The 19,900-nt window shown below is 31.9% G+C and overlaps 2 protein-coding genes across 2 annotated transcripts; one reads left to right on the top strand and one right to left on the bottom strand.

Moving 5' to 3' along the window:
- Positions 1–325: 325 nt before the first annotated feature.
- Positions 326–4,940, bottom strand: LOC111410036 (bidirectional sugar transporter SWEET17-like). The gene is made up of 6 exons (XM_023040193.1): positions 4,760–4,940; positions 4,468–4,504; positions 4,172–4,382; positions 3,876–4,037; positions 3,043–3,162; positions 326–673 (listed from the first exon to the last, which is right to left on the bottom strand). Exons 1-6 carry the CDS (start codon positions 4,791–4,793, stop codon positions 524–526), a joined length of 714 nt encoding a protein of 237 aa, XP_022895961.1. The 5' UTR covers positions 4,794–4,940; the 3' UTR covers positions 326–523.
- A 13,874-nt stretch (positions 4,941–18,814) lies between these two features.
- LOC111411176 lies at positions 18,815–19,786 on the top strand. Its single transcript, XM_023041733.1, has 2 exons — positions 18,815–19,599; positions 19,720–19,786. Exons 1-2 carry the CDS (start codon positions 18,815–18,817, stop codon positions 19,784–19,786), a joined length of 852 nt encoding a protein of 283 aa, XP_022897501.1.
- The last annotated feature ends 114 nt before the right edge of the window (positions 19,787–19,900 follow it).

Genomic DNA, 19,900 nt, shown 5'->3' on the forward strand with positions numbered 1-19,900 from the left:
AGCAATTAATCTTCTTAATATTTCGAAAGGACTTACCGACAGTACCATGTACTCAAGATTTATCCGGTGAAGTGTGCTAATCAATTGTACTATGAGACATGATAATATAGATCTCCCGAGAAGGAGAAAACTCAGTGATGCATCATGCAATTGACAGCATGATTGTGTGCAAATTCAGCGTGAACAAATTTTCGATCCCAAGACTTGACATTGATCATCAACAAAGCTATGAAGCAAATCACTGAGGGAATGGTTTTGGCCATCAATTTGGGAATGATAAGCGCAGCTAAAGGATGTATCCAATATTCTCTTTAGTTAAAAGTACTTTTCACAAAATAACTTTTCACATAAAAGAAATTAACTAGTCTTCCGAATACGTTTACAAATAAAATGTTCTTTAAAAATAACTTCACTTTTTTAAGCATAGCCAAACATATTCAAACTCAAAACATATCCCTCATTATATAAAATTTAATACATCCAATTTTTTTTGTGATCAATGGTACATTGCTACTCTACTACTTTATTTTTCTTCTGGATTAGAAAGTAGGGGCTTTCTCTGCCGTCCATCCTCCAAATCTGCTGCTATTTTCTTTGAAGCTTTAGGATTACGATAAATTGCATAGAGTACTAGCTGAGACGTACCAAGTACAAATCCTATAGCATTTGGTACCTGTCAAATTTGCACAATTTTAGAATGATCAAGTTTACTTATAAGTAAGTTTACTTGAAGTAATAAAGTGAGTTTGCGAGTAAACAAGTATTTTGTTAATCAAATATAGCAATAAACACGCTCTTCATTTTGATGCTGTCACCCATCGTATTATTTAAATAAGTAAATTTCTTAAATTATAATAATTAGGAAAAGAACTAAAATACCAACACTTCAAAAACAAAATTATCAATAAGTAGGTTTAAATTACTTAAAAGTTAAGCCAAACACATTTAATATTCTCATTCCTATCTGCCTAATTGGATTAGCTTGTTTTGTTATGCTTAAAATTATATTCCTAAAAACAAATAATAATAATAATAATAATAATAATAATAATAATAATAATAATAATAATAATAATAAATGTTAACGCGTCTTATAAACTAAAAAACTGATTTAATCAAATAAGTATCATAATCATTGACATAACTTCATCCGAAAATGCTAGTTATTGTTAAGTTGTGAAGTCTAATTATAACTGCTACATGAAATCTGTACAATTTTAGATAATCACCATCAAAAAGAAAAAAAGATCAGGTAAAATAAGTTGTGGAAATATTTCTCCTGTAAGCTTTTTTCCCCCCCATTATAATGAATTATTGCAACAACGAAAGAGGACATTGTCTCAGCATTGAGCTGGACCTTTATAAAAATTGCATGCACTTTTGTGTCTTTTTTCCTTACTGATAAATTAGAATTTCTAATTCCGAATAGCTACAAGCTAAGATAATATAGTGTAAACGAAAGTCGCTCTCAAAATCACAGCAGAACAACCTGGAAAGAGTCATATCATACATGTACTTACAAGTTGAGTGGCCTATATTTTTCCACCTCTGATTCCTCTTATATACTTTCTTCCTAACGGGTAGTTGGAGCATCTTGTTTGAAATTAAATGTTTTGATGATAAGAGGGTCCAGAGGCCAAAATCACTTGAATAATATGGGGCCAATGAAAAATACGAAGCAAGTTGATATTTGTTAGTAATAGTAAAAATTGACCATAAATTCAGGGTCCAGGTTGTCTCTCTCATGTCCACCAACCACAAATAGCTACCTTATTATGCCAAAAGGCACAAAACCCTAACTCAAAATCTTGAGGAACAATCATGTAATGTATGCAACAATTGGAAGGGTCGTTTTAAAATCTAGCACGACCCTTTTTATATTGCTAGAGTTGATTAAAACTATCAACGGGTCACTTCAAAAGTAGACAATTGAACAATCTTTGATTTATGACTCTAAAAGTAAGTATAAGAGCCTAGATTCGAATCGGTCTAAGTTGTAATTTATAAAATAATTTCAAATTTCAGTTTTTCCAGAAATAATTTGATTGATTGTATTTCTTATTTTTTATTAGTCAATAGATAAATCTAATTAATATAAATAAATTCAACTAACCTCATTTCTCAAGTCGCAAAGGATAAAGTGATCTAAATTGAACTAGATGAGATACCATTTGACTCGACTCAAATTTTTTAATATAAAATTGGATCAAGATAAAGAATTAATAAGTTAAAATCTAGTCAATTCTACCGTTCAATCCCATCCATATCAACTACCAAACCTATCTTATAAATGCACATTTTTAAAAATTTAAAAAACTAAAAAACAATTAAATAGATGGTAAACAAAAATATTATAATTTTCAGAATTATGCCATTTGTACATTATGGTATCCATAAGGGTGTTCATAATGGAGAAGTGACATAACATCAATGGAGAGTTGAAAATTAGTTTTTTCAACCCTCCAATTATGGAATTTCACATGTATATTATGGATACCGTAATGTAAATATATAATTGTCCTAATTTTCGTCCCGTCTCCCAAAAATACTTGACGAAATGGGGATGTGGCCCAATATTTCCAAACATTTTACATTGCCTAAATTGGTAGTCCTACACATTGAGAGCGAAACCCCAAATTTGAGGTTGTGGATTATTTAAATTGTCGGCCGAATATTGACAGGTCCTAAATCAATATTAGTTCTGCTGTTGGTCCAGGCCTTGGGACAACTTGTCCCCAGGACTGGACCAATTGCTTTATACTCAATATTGTTATTTCCATTTTGTACTTATAAATTGTATTAACTTTTAAAGTTCCTATTAAGTAAACTTACCGATTAATTCTATAAATCATTCTTAAGTAAGAACTATTATAAACAGTTACATATTTGGTAAAACTTGTTTTATACGCAAGTAAAGGACATAACCAATTTAATTATTAAAAAAATTAATATAGTTTTGTGTTTTACTTGTAGAATTATTATTTTGTAATAATTTTCATAATATAGACTAAATTTAATAGTAAGGGAATGTGAAGAACTTACTCCAAGGAACCAGTCGTTTACAAGGCATGCATAGAGAGTCCAAATTCCTCCATTTAAAAATAGGAAAAATGACAGAAGAAATGGCATATACTCCACACTCTTCATTGTCACCACATTTTTCTGCACATTTCAATATGCAACTTGTTAAATTATACACACACACACACACACTCACAGATAAATCTCATTTTTTCTAATAACAGTAACAATGATAAATTGTCGTGTAAGTATTGATGAAGAAAAACTTTTCTCAAATTAAATGGTTCAAATTAAACTTTTCTCAAATTATATGGTTCAAGATGATTGGGTTATAAGGATGATCACTAAACTTGTTTAGTGTTGCTTACCAAACACTTATACTATTGTATAAAGTATTCATTTTGTAAGGTAAAAGAAACCTTCAAATCAATTCATATCTTGTTTTATAAGTTTGACAGTGCAACACTTAATTAAGAAGAAAAAGAAATTAGATAAAATATTATTTATTCTTTTGTTCACTTCTATCAAAAACGATATAAATATCTTTCGACTTAACTTGTTCTTATTTATTATTATTATTATTTTTTATAACATAACATATACAATTCTCATTCGGTTTAATTAAAAAGAATGATAATAATCTAAGTTAAAATCATCAATTAATGTTAACCACACATTTCATTGGCCCACAACTATTCAACTACATATTTCATCAATTTTTATCAAAATCTACTACAAATATGATTTTTAGCAAAATCAGACAGGTGCTAAGAAAAAAGAAGAAACTAAAATCTTATATTGTTGTTCAGTTTGGTCAAATTTATGCATACCAAATGTGCTCTCAAGTTACTTACCATAGCTGCAAGAGGTGAACCATACATGATAACATTTAGGCCTGAACATATAATACCAGTTACATCGATCCTTATGTCCCCTTGCAGTAAAAAATGTATTCCTGCAATTGCTGCTGCTAGAAAACCAACATCCAGAATTGCAGCAAGTATTGCCGTTTTAGCCTGTCACAGCATCATTAATGAAAATCATCAAATTAAAGTACAAAAATTTACTTATTTTCAACTTCAAAATTCAAAAGAATGATCAATTAGTACTCTAAAACTAACTTATACCAAGCAAGAGAACCATGGATTACCCTGTTCTTTGGAGGTGCAAATACAAGAAACAAGAAGACATATACGGTCTCAACAACCACACCAAAACCATTAACAGTAGCTACAAGATAACTGTCTGGCTTTATGATTCCATAGTAAGTCCAAAGTGATGAACCCAGCAGTGTGCAAATATAAGGAAGAGACTCAAATTCCTGTGTTGATCTGTCCTTCACAATCCTCCAAAATGTCTTCCTACAGATTAAAACATTATTTTTCCAAGAACTTATCATCTCTCTCTCAATCAAAAAGAGTGCCTGTATATGTATAGCTTACTTACGCTGGAGAGAGAAACATAAGAATGGAGATTATGTTGCCTGCACAAATATTATATTTCAACAAAAGATTGATTAATACTCAGTATACATAAGAGGTTCTTGATTAGATTCTTGTCACGGGTGAAAACCTCTTAGTCTCATTGTAGCTTTCCGCTAGCAAATACCTGCACAAAGAGAAAGTCGTTGTTTCCATTCTCCCTCGATCGTCTTCTCTTTGTGCTATAAGGAGACAGCAGAGGAGATTTTTCACCCATAACAACAATATAAATGGAAAATTCTTAAGATAATTGATACCTATGATACCAACAAAGAAACTTAAAGCCTCCATGATGAGGGAAAAATTTTGTAGGTAAGGAAGATGGGGAAGATATGAAGAAGTTTGAACTTTGAAGTTTGCCTTCCCTATTTTTTTTTTTTTTTTTTAGCCTATACAAAAGCTAATGATATTTTTTCTTATCATATGGCCCATTTCTAACTATAAAAAAATTCCAAATATCTCGGTGTGATGCATGAAGGATTATATATACATAATTTATTCAATCAAATGCTTGTTTCTAGCTTCTCCTAATTTGAAGTCATTTCTACTTAACTTCTCCTAATCCCTGTTTGACAAAGACTAAAGTCAATTAACCACAAAATATGTGGTTTCACAACTTTTTAACAACACATTTCATCAACTTCTATCAAAATCTACTAACAATCTGATTTTAATCCTCATCAAATAGAGGACAAATTTCAAGTGTGGTAGTTTATTTTTATTTTATTATTGTAACAAATAATAATGTATAGTTGAAATGTGGAATTTTCCATCTCGATGAACTCCTAGTTGATAGACTTTTGTTACAAAGTTGAATTTCTTTTGTCCATGTCATGTAGATTTTTAGCATGTTTGGTAAATAAACTTATAAACTCTCACAAAGTGCGTATTAAGCCCCCGTTTGACCCCCATTTTTTAGAAATGAAAATGGGTGGAATAATATTTTTTGAAAAATGAGTGATTGAAAAAGAAAGAAAATATTTTGATTTACGTGTAATATTATTTTATGAAAGATTATATGGTTGAAAAATAGGAAAAAGAAAAATGAAATGAAAACCAAACAAGGACTAAAAGACCGGCCAAATAAGTCGTCACTTAGATGTAGGGTCCATAATTAGCTTTTCTTTTCTTCACACATTTTTGTGGGCCTTACTCCTCATAAAATAATATCACCTTTGTTGCCAAACATGTGATGACATCTAAATAATATTAACATACACCATCATGATACTCGAAACCCTAAGAAAAATTCCCACAAAATCATTGAAGAAGAAAAGGTTTGGTCAAAAATGAAGCAAGGCATTGGCGTTCTACTCTTTCAAACTTGTTTAAAATTAACCCATTCAAAATGGTCAACAAAACTAGCGGATTTTACGTGAGTCAAAAATAACATTTCTGTTGTTAAATAATGAGACAAGGGTTCTCTTTAATAATTAGTAACTTTTATATAAATAGCCGAAAGAGTTAAAAGGAAAAGAAATAATTCCCACCCTTGTCTGCCTACACTCGTGACCTCATCTAGTTGCATCCTCCGAATGCCAACCTCGACCTCGATCTTGACCCCATTTTTCAACCTCGTTCCCTGTTCATCTTCCACTCGATTGGGATGACAATTTAAGGTAGGGGACATAGTTTTTTTTTTTTTTCTCTCTTATTTTATATTTATTTGAAAATAGGAGTAAAATAATCTTTTCAAGTAAAACCTTGTTCCTTGCACTTCACATGACTTTTAAATGGTTAAATTGGACAGCGGAATCCAACAAATTCATTGTAAATAGAGGAAGCGCACTCATCGTATAAAATTTGATACATAAAAAAAAAAAAAAAAAAAAAAAACTTTTAAATTATACAAAAAAATAAAAAAAAAATAATAATATAATCTCCTTGTTGTCTTTCATTTTCTGGAACAGAAAGTAGGGGCTCTCTCTGCCGTCCTTCCTCCAAATCTGCTGCTGTTTGCTTTGATGCTTTAGGATTATAATAAATCGCATAGAGCACTAGCTGGGACATACCAAGTACACATCCTAAAGCATTCGGTACCTGTCAAATATGCACCATTTCTATTTTTTTAAAAGAAAATATTTAAACAATTAAACATGTTAATCTGGGATGCGCACCTCATGTAGAACCTCTACACCATAAAAGGAGAGATTAAGGGCTCGACTTTTGCTTCTTATCGATTACCTTGGATCAATTTTTATTTATTTTAGATTTTTGTTGAAAGCCATATGAAATGAATCCTTTATAAAAAAAGAAAGATTTTTAATTAGTGATTTTTAGAAGAATACGTGATTAAAAAGAATGAATTTTTTTCGTATCCATATAAAGTATTTTATTTTATGAATGTATCGTTAAAAATGATCATGTAGGGTGTGAGTTAAGCTAGACAACGAAAGTCGTAATAACAAATCTAATGGTTACAAATCCGTGGCTAGGAAATTTTCAGGTGTGCTGATGGTCTAAAGGGTAGTTGCATCGTCCTGTCCGAAATTGATTGTGCAAGCACAACGTGGTCCAGAGGTCAAAAACCACCTCAAATTCATGGGGCATTATTACATATGAAGCCAGTTGATATTATTAGTATCAATCATCTAAAAGGACCATTCCTGTTTGGGTGGGTTTACAAGCTTGCTCATTATACTAGTAAGGAAGAGATAGAGAAATTTGCTTCATCACCAACCACAATCATCGATCTAGATTTTTTTTCGAAATAGTATCACTCAACAAGAATTATATGAATACTTTAATTCTAATTTGATCATTGTGGGCTCTAATTCAATATGGAAGTTTGAAGTTTTATCTTAAAATATCCAACTTTGTTATGGGAATAGTAATAGTTTATATGTTACGATGCGTTTGATTGTAAGTATGAAATTTACATGGAAAAAAATAAATTTTAGGTAATTCAATTGCCTAGAACTTATTTATCAAATTAAACGTGTTTGATTGATTTAGTCTCTGTTTGAGTTCCTTTTTTTTGGCAAAAAATATATTTTTAAACAGTGTTTTGACATTATTTAAACAATACATTCTTCAATAAAATAATATTACACTCAAATCAAAAAAAAATTCTTATTATAACAAGAGTTTGTTATAAGTAATTTTTCTTAACTTTCAAATGCCATATAATTTTATTTTATAAAGAAAAATAATTAATTTGTTTTTTTGAATATATGGATGTCTCATTTAAATTAATTAAATTACATTTTGATGGTGAAGTAAATGTTATTCTCACTAAAATAAAAAAATATAGACTTGAAACTAAAAGCGGGTGGGTTGTTTTGGTTTGGTGCAAATATAATGAGAACTAAATACCAAAGAGAATTTGATATATGTGAAAGGTAAGGGTAAAAATTGTATCGCCTAGAGGTGGTTATGGCTAATAGAACTTGTGAGGGAGATAATGAAATTTAGACGTCGACTAATGAAAGAGCTATTGTTGGGGATATCGTAAGCTATCATCAACTAGATTATGAATGTTGATTGTCAACGAAGAAAATGTCTATCGCCAACATAAGTTATTACTCTTTATATACTTTGTATTATTTTTAACAAGTTATACCATTAACATTCTATCAGTAACATAATTTTTTATTTATAATATTTCTTACAGTAAGTTATTCCCTGATAAAATTTTCTGCAATTAGTAATTAGTTGTTTTACTTTATTATTTTACTAATTGAAGAAATTTCTGTCGATAAATTAAAATTATCAAAAATAAAAAATAAAAAATTCTTATATTATTATCTGAAAATCCATTCATAATCTTCAATTGTTATTAATTATGGATGAAATTTTTTGTAATTATTACCTACGAAGACTATATTAACTTTAAGTATTAGTTTTAATTTCTATTTTGCTATCTATAGAATTCTCTGTGATCAGTACATTTGGTCAAAATTGAAATAAGGTAATTATTGGAGTTCTCCTCTTTGAATCCCTGTTAAAGGTTACCCTATTCGAGTAGGCCAGGATTATGAGAGCATTCTATCTAGAGAAAGGATTAACAACCTTTTTTTTTTTTTTTAATACCCAGGTGTCCACCTTACAACGACTAATTTTGGAGCCTACGATTCAATCCCTCTTCACGCTTACCAAGTAAATCGCAGGTTGTGTCCCAAATTGGTCAGGGTCCAAGAGTCCTCCGAACTGAATTGTCAAAGTGCCGAGCAAGTCAAACCCATGTATGCGTCTTGCCTTCTAGGATTAACAACTTTATTATGATAGAAAATGGCCGACTAACTTTTACATTTTTTTATATATGTAGGCAACCTAATCTCGAATCTTTCATAAAGAATATTTTGCAAAACAGCAAAGCAGAGTGGACCAAAAATGTCTTTCACTCGATGGCCCTCTGACGTGTGAATTAAAATTCATTGGATCATTCCTTTACCAATTTGCTATTATTTTATAACTCAAAAGTGCACGTCAATTTAATTAATAACTTGCAATTTCCTATTCTATTTAATTGTCGGCAGTTCAAGCACGAATCACATGGCATATATTTTAAGAAAATTAGTTCATGCAGTATCCTATCTTTTTGTCAATCTGAATTTGATCTCTATTAAATTTTTAGTGACGTGATTTATCTCCTACACTTTACATTTTCATAACACTTAGAGTGTGTTTGATTGACATGGAAAATATTCCCTAAAAAAGAAAATATTTTCCATCTTTTGTGGAAAATAAAAACCACCTCTACCTAAGGAAAATATTTTCCTTAAAAACAAGGAAAATTAGGTATATTTTCAAAAGTTGGAAAATGTTTTCCATGGAAAAAAATAGCAATCAAACACTCCAAAGTGAAAATTTGGATGGAAAACTAATATTTTCCATGGAAAATAAATGTAATCAAACACACCCTTAGCTCCTCACTAATTTCCATCCGACGACCAAAAAAATTACGTACGTGAACATGAAATAGTGTCAGAAGGGTAAATATATTAGCATAAATATTTGACACCTCTACTTTTTGACGTCTCCAATCCGTTGTCCATCCTTCCATATGTCCGAAGGCAATTTCTAGGGACAGGAATTTTATTCCTTTTATTTTTGTTTGAAAATGAAGATATGATTGTTGTCTTACTTAAAAACTCTAGTTAAGTGCATTTCACATGATATTTAAATGATCAAAATGAATGGAAACTGTTAACATGACCCCAGTTGCTATGAAAATAAAAAGGTTGGAGATTCATGCAAATAAAAATTAATTGAATACCCATGTGCTATATCTCATTCTTTTCTTTTTCTTTTATTACAACTTGTTTGGTTTAAATATGAAGAATATTAATTATTGAGAAAGCCATCTAATTTTTAATTGTCCACTAGTTAGTCATGGAATTCACGATGTTAATAGCCTAGGGATTCACCCATTTTTAAATTCCTGGTGATTACCTGGAAAGATATTTCAAGGATATGGTTTTTAGATCATTCTTTGGGAGGAAATAAAAATAAATTTACTTGGTCGACAAAAATAAATTACAAGATCATACTCTTTGTTAATACAATCGAGAATCGCTAATATTGACCTCCAAATTGGGTAAGATTCAGCTGTCAACAGATATTAGGCCCCGTTTAATGGCCTTGGAATTTCAAGGAAAATAAAATTTAAATTCCATCTTTCCAATTTTGGAATAGAATTGATTTTCCATCTTTTATGGCCATATCAACCAATTCCAAATGGTCGGAATTTCAATTTCAATTTCACATTTTCACGTCATTTTTTTATTATTTTGCAATTTAAACAAATTCTAAGAATTATTGTAATAAATTATATCCCTTTAAGTGATAATTATCATGTAAACAAAGTCAAATGAATATGAAAAAATAGATGAATTTTGGTTTTCTTGGCCTTCTTTTTTTTGGCAATGGAAATTTTTACCAGTAAATTTTATTCCTTTAATTAATAATTTTCATGTAAAACAAAGTCAAACGAACACCAAAAAATACTTTTATTTCAATATTTTTCACGTGAAAAATTATACCAATGAAACACAATAAATTGACAATTCTCAAGAAAACAATTTCCAAACAATTCAATTCCCTAGAATTCGTTTTCTTTCCACCCAAATTTCATCTTTGCAATTAAACGGACCCTTAATGTTTCGTCAGTCCATATATACACTGTCGTAGAGAGTTGATGCATCCAAGGTATCTCAAGGGCCTAATCGACTCGAAAGTAATATGTGAAAGAGGGGATACGAAGCGGAGTTTTGAACTTACATGATATTTTTCTCAATTGATTATCATGTTACCTTCTTTTTAGACAGAGGTGTAATAGCTAATAAATTCGAATGGGTAAGTATCTAAATGAATTTGTAGATAGTTGTATAGATGTCTATCTATCGATTAAAACATGCTATAAATATCTACATTTACCATTAAGCAACATATAGTTTTAGTATTTTTGTTTTAACTTTCATGATTATATCTACAATGTTTCTTTGTGGTGTTCACATATTAAATTTACCGCACAATTATTCATGCCTTCGTCAAGGTCGAACTCTATCCATTGTCGACTGTAATTAATGGCCTAACAGTCTAACAAGTTGCACAAAGTTTTGCAACCAAGAAAAGTATTCGACTAACCCACCTGAATTTGTCTCGATCAATTGAATAGTTGTAGCAACTGGTAAGCTGTACTAAAATATTTCACCCGTTGAATAACAACATAGTTTTGTTTCACAAAAATAAGAAAAAAAAAAGTTAATTAACACATAACGTTCTTACATTTAACTATTATTGTGGAAAACGTCATTATCTTTCATTTTTTGACATTTTCACTTTTAATCGTCAAAATGTTATTTTCATCAATTTTCTCAATTAAAAGTTATGAAATAGCAAATATACTCTTCTATTTAAATAAAAAAAGAAAAAGGAAAAATAAATTGCAATTATAGTACCAAATTTTTAAAAAAAATACAAAAGAGTTCCAAATAAATTAGTAAAAGGGTGATTAGCACATAATATCTTCACATTTCACTATTATTGTGAAAACATATATACATTTCATTTTTTTTGACATTTTCACCCTTAATTAGACCTTTAATTACGCAAACCATCGTTTCTATCCATTTTATCCAATTTCTAGTCATGAAATGACTAATATACCCTCTTATTAGAAAATAAAGGAAAATTAAAATTTTTTAATTTTTAGTTTTTGTAAAATAATTTATTTGGGACTCGTTTACGCTTTTTAATTTTTTTTTCCAATTTCTAATTTTAAAAAGTGCAAATGAGTCCCAAATAAATTATTAAAAATTAGAAATTAAGAAACATTATTTTTCTTTTTTTATTAAATATGAGGGTATATTCGTCATTTCACAATTTTTTAAATTAAGAAATTGGATGAAAACGGATAGAAATGATGGTTTGTGCAATTAAAAGTGTAATTGAGAGTGAAAATGGCAAAAAATAAAAGGTGTGAATGTTTTTTAGTAAAAGATAGGGACATTCGTGCTTGTTACCCTTGTAATAATTTGTTTGGGATTTATTTGCATTTTTTAAAATTGAGACTATGATTGAAATTAATTCTTTTTTTTTTTGTTTTATTTAAATAGAAATGTATATTTATCGTTTCACAACTTTTAATTGATAAAAATTGATGAAAATGACATTTTACTCAATGAAAAATGAAAAATAAGGTAAAATTATCAAAAAATGAAAAATAAGGATATTTTCCACAATAATAATGAAATGTAAGGACGTTATGTGCTCATTTACCAATAAAAATATCATTCGTTTGTGTTCGAAATGCTTGAAGGACGAGCTGTTTCTTTAAATTCTGTTCTCTGATCTTATTCCAACTTTTTTTTAAAAAGGATGAAAACGAGATGTGAAGTAGATTTCAACCATTCAAATTTCGAACGATCATAAATAGAGCAAATTAAAGCTAAAAAACACCTGATATTTATGAAAAGTTGGATTCATTAACAAGACAAAATGAATTATTTGATTTTTGTATATATCTGGTTACTTTAAAATAATTAAGGATTTGAGCAAAAAAATTCAATCGTCGATCTAACTAAAATCACATTTTTAAAACCGTTTATTTGATGCTACATTAACTATTAATAGTTTCTTTTTCAACCAACCTTTGAATTTCGATATTTTAATTACAGTTAGAAACAAATTAAAATATTTTTCTTCGCTTTTGTTTTTCCAAATTAAAGTACTTTATATCATGTAGTAATGAATAAATTATCGGTGAGCACATTTCCTATATCATGCTGCTGCTGCTGCTTCTTCATTTTTTTTTTTTTCCGTTTTCTTAATTTACTCTTATAATACGAGGTTTTGTTTCGATATTACATATAAAACCAATACTAAACTGAATGTATGTTGTGCAAAGCCATCATCTGACTGAATTAAAGTGTCATATATATGGTTCTAGTTGATTTTATTTGTAAATTATAAATTTGATATTTTAGTCTGAATGTTGTTAGACAAACACGGGTCCTACCATCTTATAAAAACATGTGAAGTAGATTTCAATCGTGGAGTTGTATTAGTGGGGGGCGCGAAAACAACTAAAAGTACAGATGGTCAATAGAGTTCCATTCAAATTTCGAACGGCCAGGAATTTAGATTTATGCAGAGTTGAAGCAACACTTGATATATGTGTATGAGAAGTCGATTCAATTAACTAGACAAAATGAATTATTTGATGTAAGATTAAAAAAGAGGTAAGGTTACATTTAAATTATTAGAGGGAGTAGAGATGTGAGTGGAAATTGTGAAACCTTCAAATTAAAACCGCCTTTGGTATTGTATGAACTGTCAAAAAATTGATTTTGAATTAAAATCGTGATCAATAATTTAAAATTTGGACTTTATCAAACCGTAATCAACAATTTGACTTGAAAATAGGCTAGAATTGCTTAAATAGGACCCGAACTTATAAGTGATCATTCAATTATAAATATATTTGAATAATTATGTGATTTTACTTTTAAGTAAAAAAGAGTTAGCAATATATATGGTATTGTCCCAATTATAAATATTTGACTCGCTTCTAATTAAGCCTCAATCTTGGTATGATTCTACTACAGGAAGGAAACAAATAAAGAAGATGTGTAAAAACTCAAATTTCTCTTTGAGACTTAGGTACAAAGTTTGAGAACTTGAGGATCAAATTGAAAATTTTGAAAAATAATTAATTGAATGAGTGTGAACTTAAGGTCTATTAGTGATCATATAAATTATTTGAGGATAAAGGTAATTTAGTAGTTTATCACAATATTTGGTAAAGTTGAGGGAGGAAATGCAATATAGGAAAATTTGCATATTTATGATTTTCAACTTTTAAGGTATTATTTTTGAGGATGATTATACGTTAGGATTTGAGATTTAGAGGCATAAATGCAAGTTCAAGGGCTAATTTGCAAATTAAAGTACAATTTCATTGATAAAATATTATAAATTGTATTTTTTACAAGCTAAATATTGTTCGTGAGGATCAAATTATGTAAAATAAAATATTTGGTTCAACATGGAAGTTCACATACTATTTGGAGTTTTGGGGTCTGTTGAAGTTCTTGGACATTAAGTTATGAAATATGAAGAAGAAAAATAATACAAAAACTACACAATTAATGAATTTCTTTAAATTGATTTCATAATGGAATTCTACATATGATGCGACAAACGATAGCTCACATTGAAGATTGAGAGGAGTTTAGGAATAAAAAAGTGATTAAGATGAGCCCGAATTATTTCGTAATACTACAAGAGTATTGATCTAATTGAAATTGAAATAATGGATCAATAATATTATGTCACATCATTACATTTCTAATTCTAAGCTATATATAAAATCTTATTAGTGTTGTACGGGGTATCTTAGTCATTCAAGTTAATTTTATAAGGTACGTGATTTTTGGAGATGATGTTGGTCGAGAAGATGAATGATGCTGATCATATTTCGTAACATAAAAGAAAAAAAATCATATTTAAACCCAAGCAAATAATTTTCTATTTTACCATGTCACGTAGATTTCCATGTTACAAGATTCTATTTAAGAATATTACGTTGAACAAAAAATATTTGTTTTATGTTGACTTGTAACAACGTGAGTTGTAACACAGCTTAATGTTACACCATTATATTTAAATAAATATTTTACAATTAAAAGACATGTTTAGTTTCTGTGTTACAAAATGAGTTTAAATCTTAAATTGCGTTTTATACTTATATTCAATTTTTATTTTTTTATTTTTTGGGTGTAGCAACAGAATATTTCAATGGTGTAACATGTTGCTGATTTGAACTACTTAAAATAAATTCACATTTCTTACTTTATAAATAAGTTGTAATCAATAAAAATGATTAGTACGTGTCCATAGTAACATTTTGTATCAGAATTTTATGATGCTTATATTCTGCAAATGTATTTTGAAAAGTAACATTCTATTTTGCAACAATTCTGACGTGTTTTTTTAAATAAAATACTTCTAAGTTCATAGAAACACTAGATAATAATACTTCATTTTTTAAGTACTTGTTGAACAAAAAGTTGAGATTTTAATAAAGTATTTATTATGACAAATTGCTAAGTTTGCCATACTCTCAAAAAGTTTGAAGTCTCGGCAATAAAATTAAAATTTAGGATTATGTTCGCAAAACTACATACATTTTAGTAAAATTCTATCTTGCAACAATACTGACGAGCCTTTTTCAATAAAATACTTCTATGTTTATAGAAACATTTGATGATAATACATCATTTTTAAGTATTTCTTGAACGACAAAGTTGAGATTTTAATAAGGTATTTACTATGACAAATTGCTAAGTTTGCCCAACTCTTAGGAAGTTTGAAGTTTCGGCAATAAAATTAAAATTTAGTGTTATTTTCGCAAACCTACATACACTTAAGTGTTAGTAAGTGGTTAACCATCAAGATTGAGTTCTCGGTTCGTGACTAAAGGAAGCAATATGAAGATGATATTGGTACATGCAAAGTCATAATGCACCTCATGAGTAAATGGCCACTTACAAATTATGTACGTGTATTACCTAGACGGGTACAACACTCGTTTAGAACAAGTGATCTCACATGGACCAAGCCAAACATTAAGGATAAAGGTAAATAAACTCTCCTTAAACTACATGGTATAAGCTCACGTTATCCATTAGCAACATTGTATGTTCTTAAGACTCTCAACTTAAGCAAAAGAAATTGCAACAATAAGAAACGAAAATAGCGAACACTTTTTCCGATATTTCATTAGATTAAAATTCATAACATCATTGATAAAAATTCTGTTGGAAAAAATTGGGTTTTAATTAGTTGGTTTGACCAATTAATTTAGTGGGTCCCATTAATCGGATATAAGATTTCATTGGCCGAATGTGTTCTACTCCATGAGTAGATTAATATGGTATATTTATTTTCTCAAAACCAATTTAAGGTGAATGAGAAATTAAGGTCAAAAGATGCCACTTGATGTTGAAATAAAATAGGTGGGAAATTGGAAAATACCAATCCCACATAGGAAAACTAGAATAATATAAACCACCTTATATAGCTCAAGTTTGGGACTTGGGTTTGGGCCCAAGGGGTACCAATAGTCTTTGAGGGGGAGAGAACCTACATGCAAGTAGGTTAAGTCAAAGCCCACACGCTCGCGCTGACGTCCGTCCGACCAGCCGGCTCGACACGGTCACGGGTCGTGGGCTTGGGTCAAGCTAATATATATTTTTTGGTAAAATAACATTTGAATTATATTATTTTATTATTATTTAATAATAATAATATTTTTTTTATGTTATTATTTTTTCTTCCCCGAATTTTCTGTGTGTGACACGTGGCGTTTCTAGAATTTGGTGGTTGAATGTCTAATCGGTTGTGGCGGTTGACTGTTCAAACTGTTTGTGTCTTTTGGAGACAATTTTTCGACAGTTGTGTCTGGTGGGACACAACCTTTCAACATCTATATATAGGTCCCCTAACCCCGATTTTAATTTATTCCAAAATCAAAATTGATTTCTACTCTCTCGAAATTATCCCTGCATCATTTCTGCTTTTATAATTCAGTCATCAAAAATTATTTTTCGTGCATTTTAGTCATCTAGTGTGTGTGGAGAGATCTAAACTTTACGGTTTCGTCGTGTCTTGTAATTTGGAGTACTACTATTACAAGACGAGGTCGATGTATCTTGGGAAACGAGTGCTGCAATACCGTCAGTACCGGTACGGGGCATTATTGTTTTAAGGAGAAAGAGTCGAACTCTTGCCTCGACCATTCAAAATCATTCAAACGTCGTTACTCTGCCCAAATATACATTACGGTGACACTATTATTTTTCTATATTTTTCATCAATCTTAAAACAATAATGGCAATTAGTAGTACGTCTGTTGTACCCCCTAGTACGTCTATCGTACCCCCTAACAATGCTCACGGGGAGAAACCGGAAAAATTCACGGGAGTGGATTTTAAGAGATGGCAACAGAAAATATTGTTCTATCTCACGACTCTAAATCTTGAGAGAAGATGCTCCAACTGTTGAGGAGAAGGAAACAGATTCTAAAAAACGAGCAGCATTCGATGCTTGGAGTCATAGCGACTTCTTGTGCAGAAATTACATCCTCAATTACCTTGACAACACACTATACAACGTCTACTGTTCCGTCAAAATGGCTAAATTACTATGGGAGTCATTGGAAAAGAAGTACAAAATAGAAGATGTTGGATTGAAGAAATTCGTTGTAGGCAAATTCCTCGACTTCAAAATGGTATATTCTAAAACAGTAATGACTCAAGTCCAAGAGATACAACTTATCTTGCACGATATACATGCAGAAGACATGAAGCTCTATGAACCATTTCAGGTAGTTGCAATTATCGAAAAATTACCACTGGATTGGTAACCCCGAACTAGACCTGAATTTGCCCACCATGCTCGACCTCGACCTAAGACCCCCAGTTGATCTTAGTGTGTTACGCCGGTTTAAGGTCAGGGTTTCCTTAAGGTCGGGGTTATCTCTAATCCGACCCTGCCCACCGACTTAATCTCCAAAAAAATAGACCCCGCCTAAGTCTACTCCTTCCCTGATTAGAACTCTAACAGTATACTTCTAATCAAACTCCAACACCTAATCCTAAGGGAAAAATGACTCTTTCAATAATAGAATCCTTCTACAGCTCCCCCACCAACACCTATAAATACTTAGCCAATGCTCAACATCAAGGTACGTTTTCATTATCTTCAGTTTATAACCTCACGCACTAAATTCCCTATCTGACTTAAGCATCGGAGGGGCGACGAGCACACACCTCGTTGCCTTTGTTGTAGGTATTCACAGACCGATTGTGTCCATCAAAGTGAAGTTAGACCATCAAGCTCAAGATCTTTCAGGTGATATTTTTTGGTAGCATCATTGGCGCCGTCTGTGGGAAGCGCTACCAAAAGCCATGGTGAATACACGATCAGGTCTTCCACCAGCAAGCTCATTCGCTCCAAATCCTCCCCCTGGAGATCATCCTGTCCCTCAAGAGGAATCATCAGAGATGGCAGCACCGCCACAAGTTACCACATTGACTCAGTTATTAAGCCAAAAAAACTCACACCCATCGCATACACTAACACCGGATGCCGATCTTATGGCAGTTGTTCAAGCTCAAGCTCCACAAAACATTCCTGATAATTGTGCTGGAACCTTGGGTATGCCTCCTATGACCGCAGCATCAAGGGTAGTAACGATAGAGTCAGGGGAGCTTGCCAGAATCATCAAAGAAGGTATTGCCGCGGACCTAGCACAGAATTCAAAGGGGAAAATATGCTTTACCCCTAGCGCACCCTTTACTCCTGAAGTACTGTCCTACCCCCTTTCGGATAGGTTCAGGTATCCCAGGATAAAGGAATATGATGGGACCACTGACCCTATCACCCACCTCAATGTATATACCGATATCATGAACCTACAGGTCTCACCTGACGCTGTAATGTGCAAAGCCTTCCCTCAAACTCTTACAAGCGTAGCTAGAGATTGGTTCTCCACATTAGGGCCAAACTCTATCGCCTCATTCGCAGACTTGGCTGATTAATTCTCCGCTTTCTTCACAAGCAGCAAGCGAATTAGGAAAATAACGGCATCACTTATGCAGATGCGCCAGGGACCTAATGAAACATTACGTAATTTGATGATCATATTCAATAACGAAAGACTTCAGATTCCGGATCTACATATTACAGCTGCGGTCTCAGCTTTGACATAGCTATAAGATGCGAAGCATTCAAGATGTCTTTGTCAAACCCCCTCCCCAAAGTCAGTAACTGACCTCCTAACTCGAGCTGAGAAATACATTAATATGGAAGAAACTCTGACCCCAAGAAAGGACGTTTCACCTTTACTAAGTCCGGACAATAAGAGACCGCGTGAACCCAATCAACGAGACGACAATTGTCGGGTCAAGCCAAGACAAAACCCCCGACCGAAAACCTTTACTCCCTTGAATACATCAAGGTCCAACATCCTGATGGAGATCAAGGACCTCAAAGAGCTTAAGTGGCCTCCTAGAATGCGATCATTACCTGAAGACAGAGACAAAACCAAGTACTGTGATTTCCACCGGGACCACGGACATACCACTGAGGGTTGTTTGGCTCTAAAGCAACAAATTGAGGCCCTCATCAGGAGGGGTTTTTTCGGCTCTTACACTTGCCATGAAAAATGCCCGAGGAAAAAGCAGAATAACATACAGGAAGGGCGTAGTTGTGAACCGCCAACGGCAAGCATTATTAACGTTATTATCGGAGGAACAGCTTCAGGAGGAGACACCAACAGTGGACGTAAGAAGTATGCTAAACAACTTCCAGTCTCTTCCAACACGGATTTTACTCATACGGAAGATATCACCTTCGGGTCCAAGGATTTGGAAGGAATATCCTTCCCCCATGATGACGCCCTAGTCATATCAGCTATCATAGCTAACTTCGAGGTCAAGAGAATTCTTGTGGATAACGGAAGTGCAGCTAATATACTGTCTCATGAAGCTATAGTTCAGATGGGTATCTCAATGGAACAACTCAAGCCTATTAAAACACCCCTCCAAGGATTTGGTGGCGGGGTCATCACCCCTGAAGGTATTGTTGGGTAACCCATATCGTAACTTTCGAAGTTGTCCGAACTCCGATGGCTTACAACGCCATTCTGGGAAGACCATTGCTAAGTAAAATCAGAGCTGTTATCTCAACTTTTTACCTGGCGATGAAGTTTCCCACATATAGTAGAGTTGGAGTCGTCCGAGGAAGCTAAACCATGGCACGCCAATGCTATGTGACTAGTGTCCGAAAAATAAAAGCCGACGTCATGCAGCTTTCAGAGCTCGAGCTCAAGCTTGAAAATAGTGGGAGACTCGCCCCAGTAGAGGAGCTGGTTGAGGTCGAGCTCGAGC

This window comes from Olea europaea, chromosome 15 (genome assembly GCF_002742605.1).
Source record: "Olea europaea var. sylvestris chromosome 15, O_europaea_v1, whole genome shotgun sequence".
Lineage (NCBI taxonomy): Eukaryota > Viridiplantae > Streptophyta > Magnoliopsida > Lamiales > Oleaceae > Olea > Olea europaea.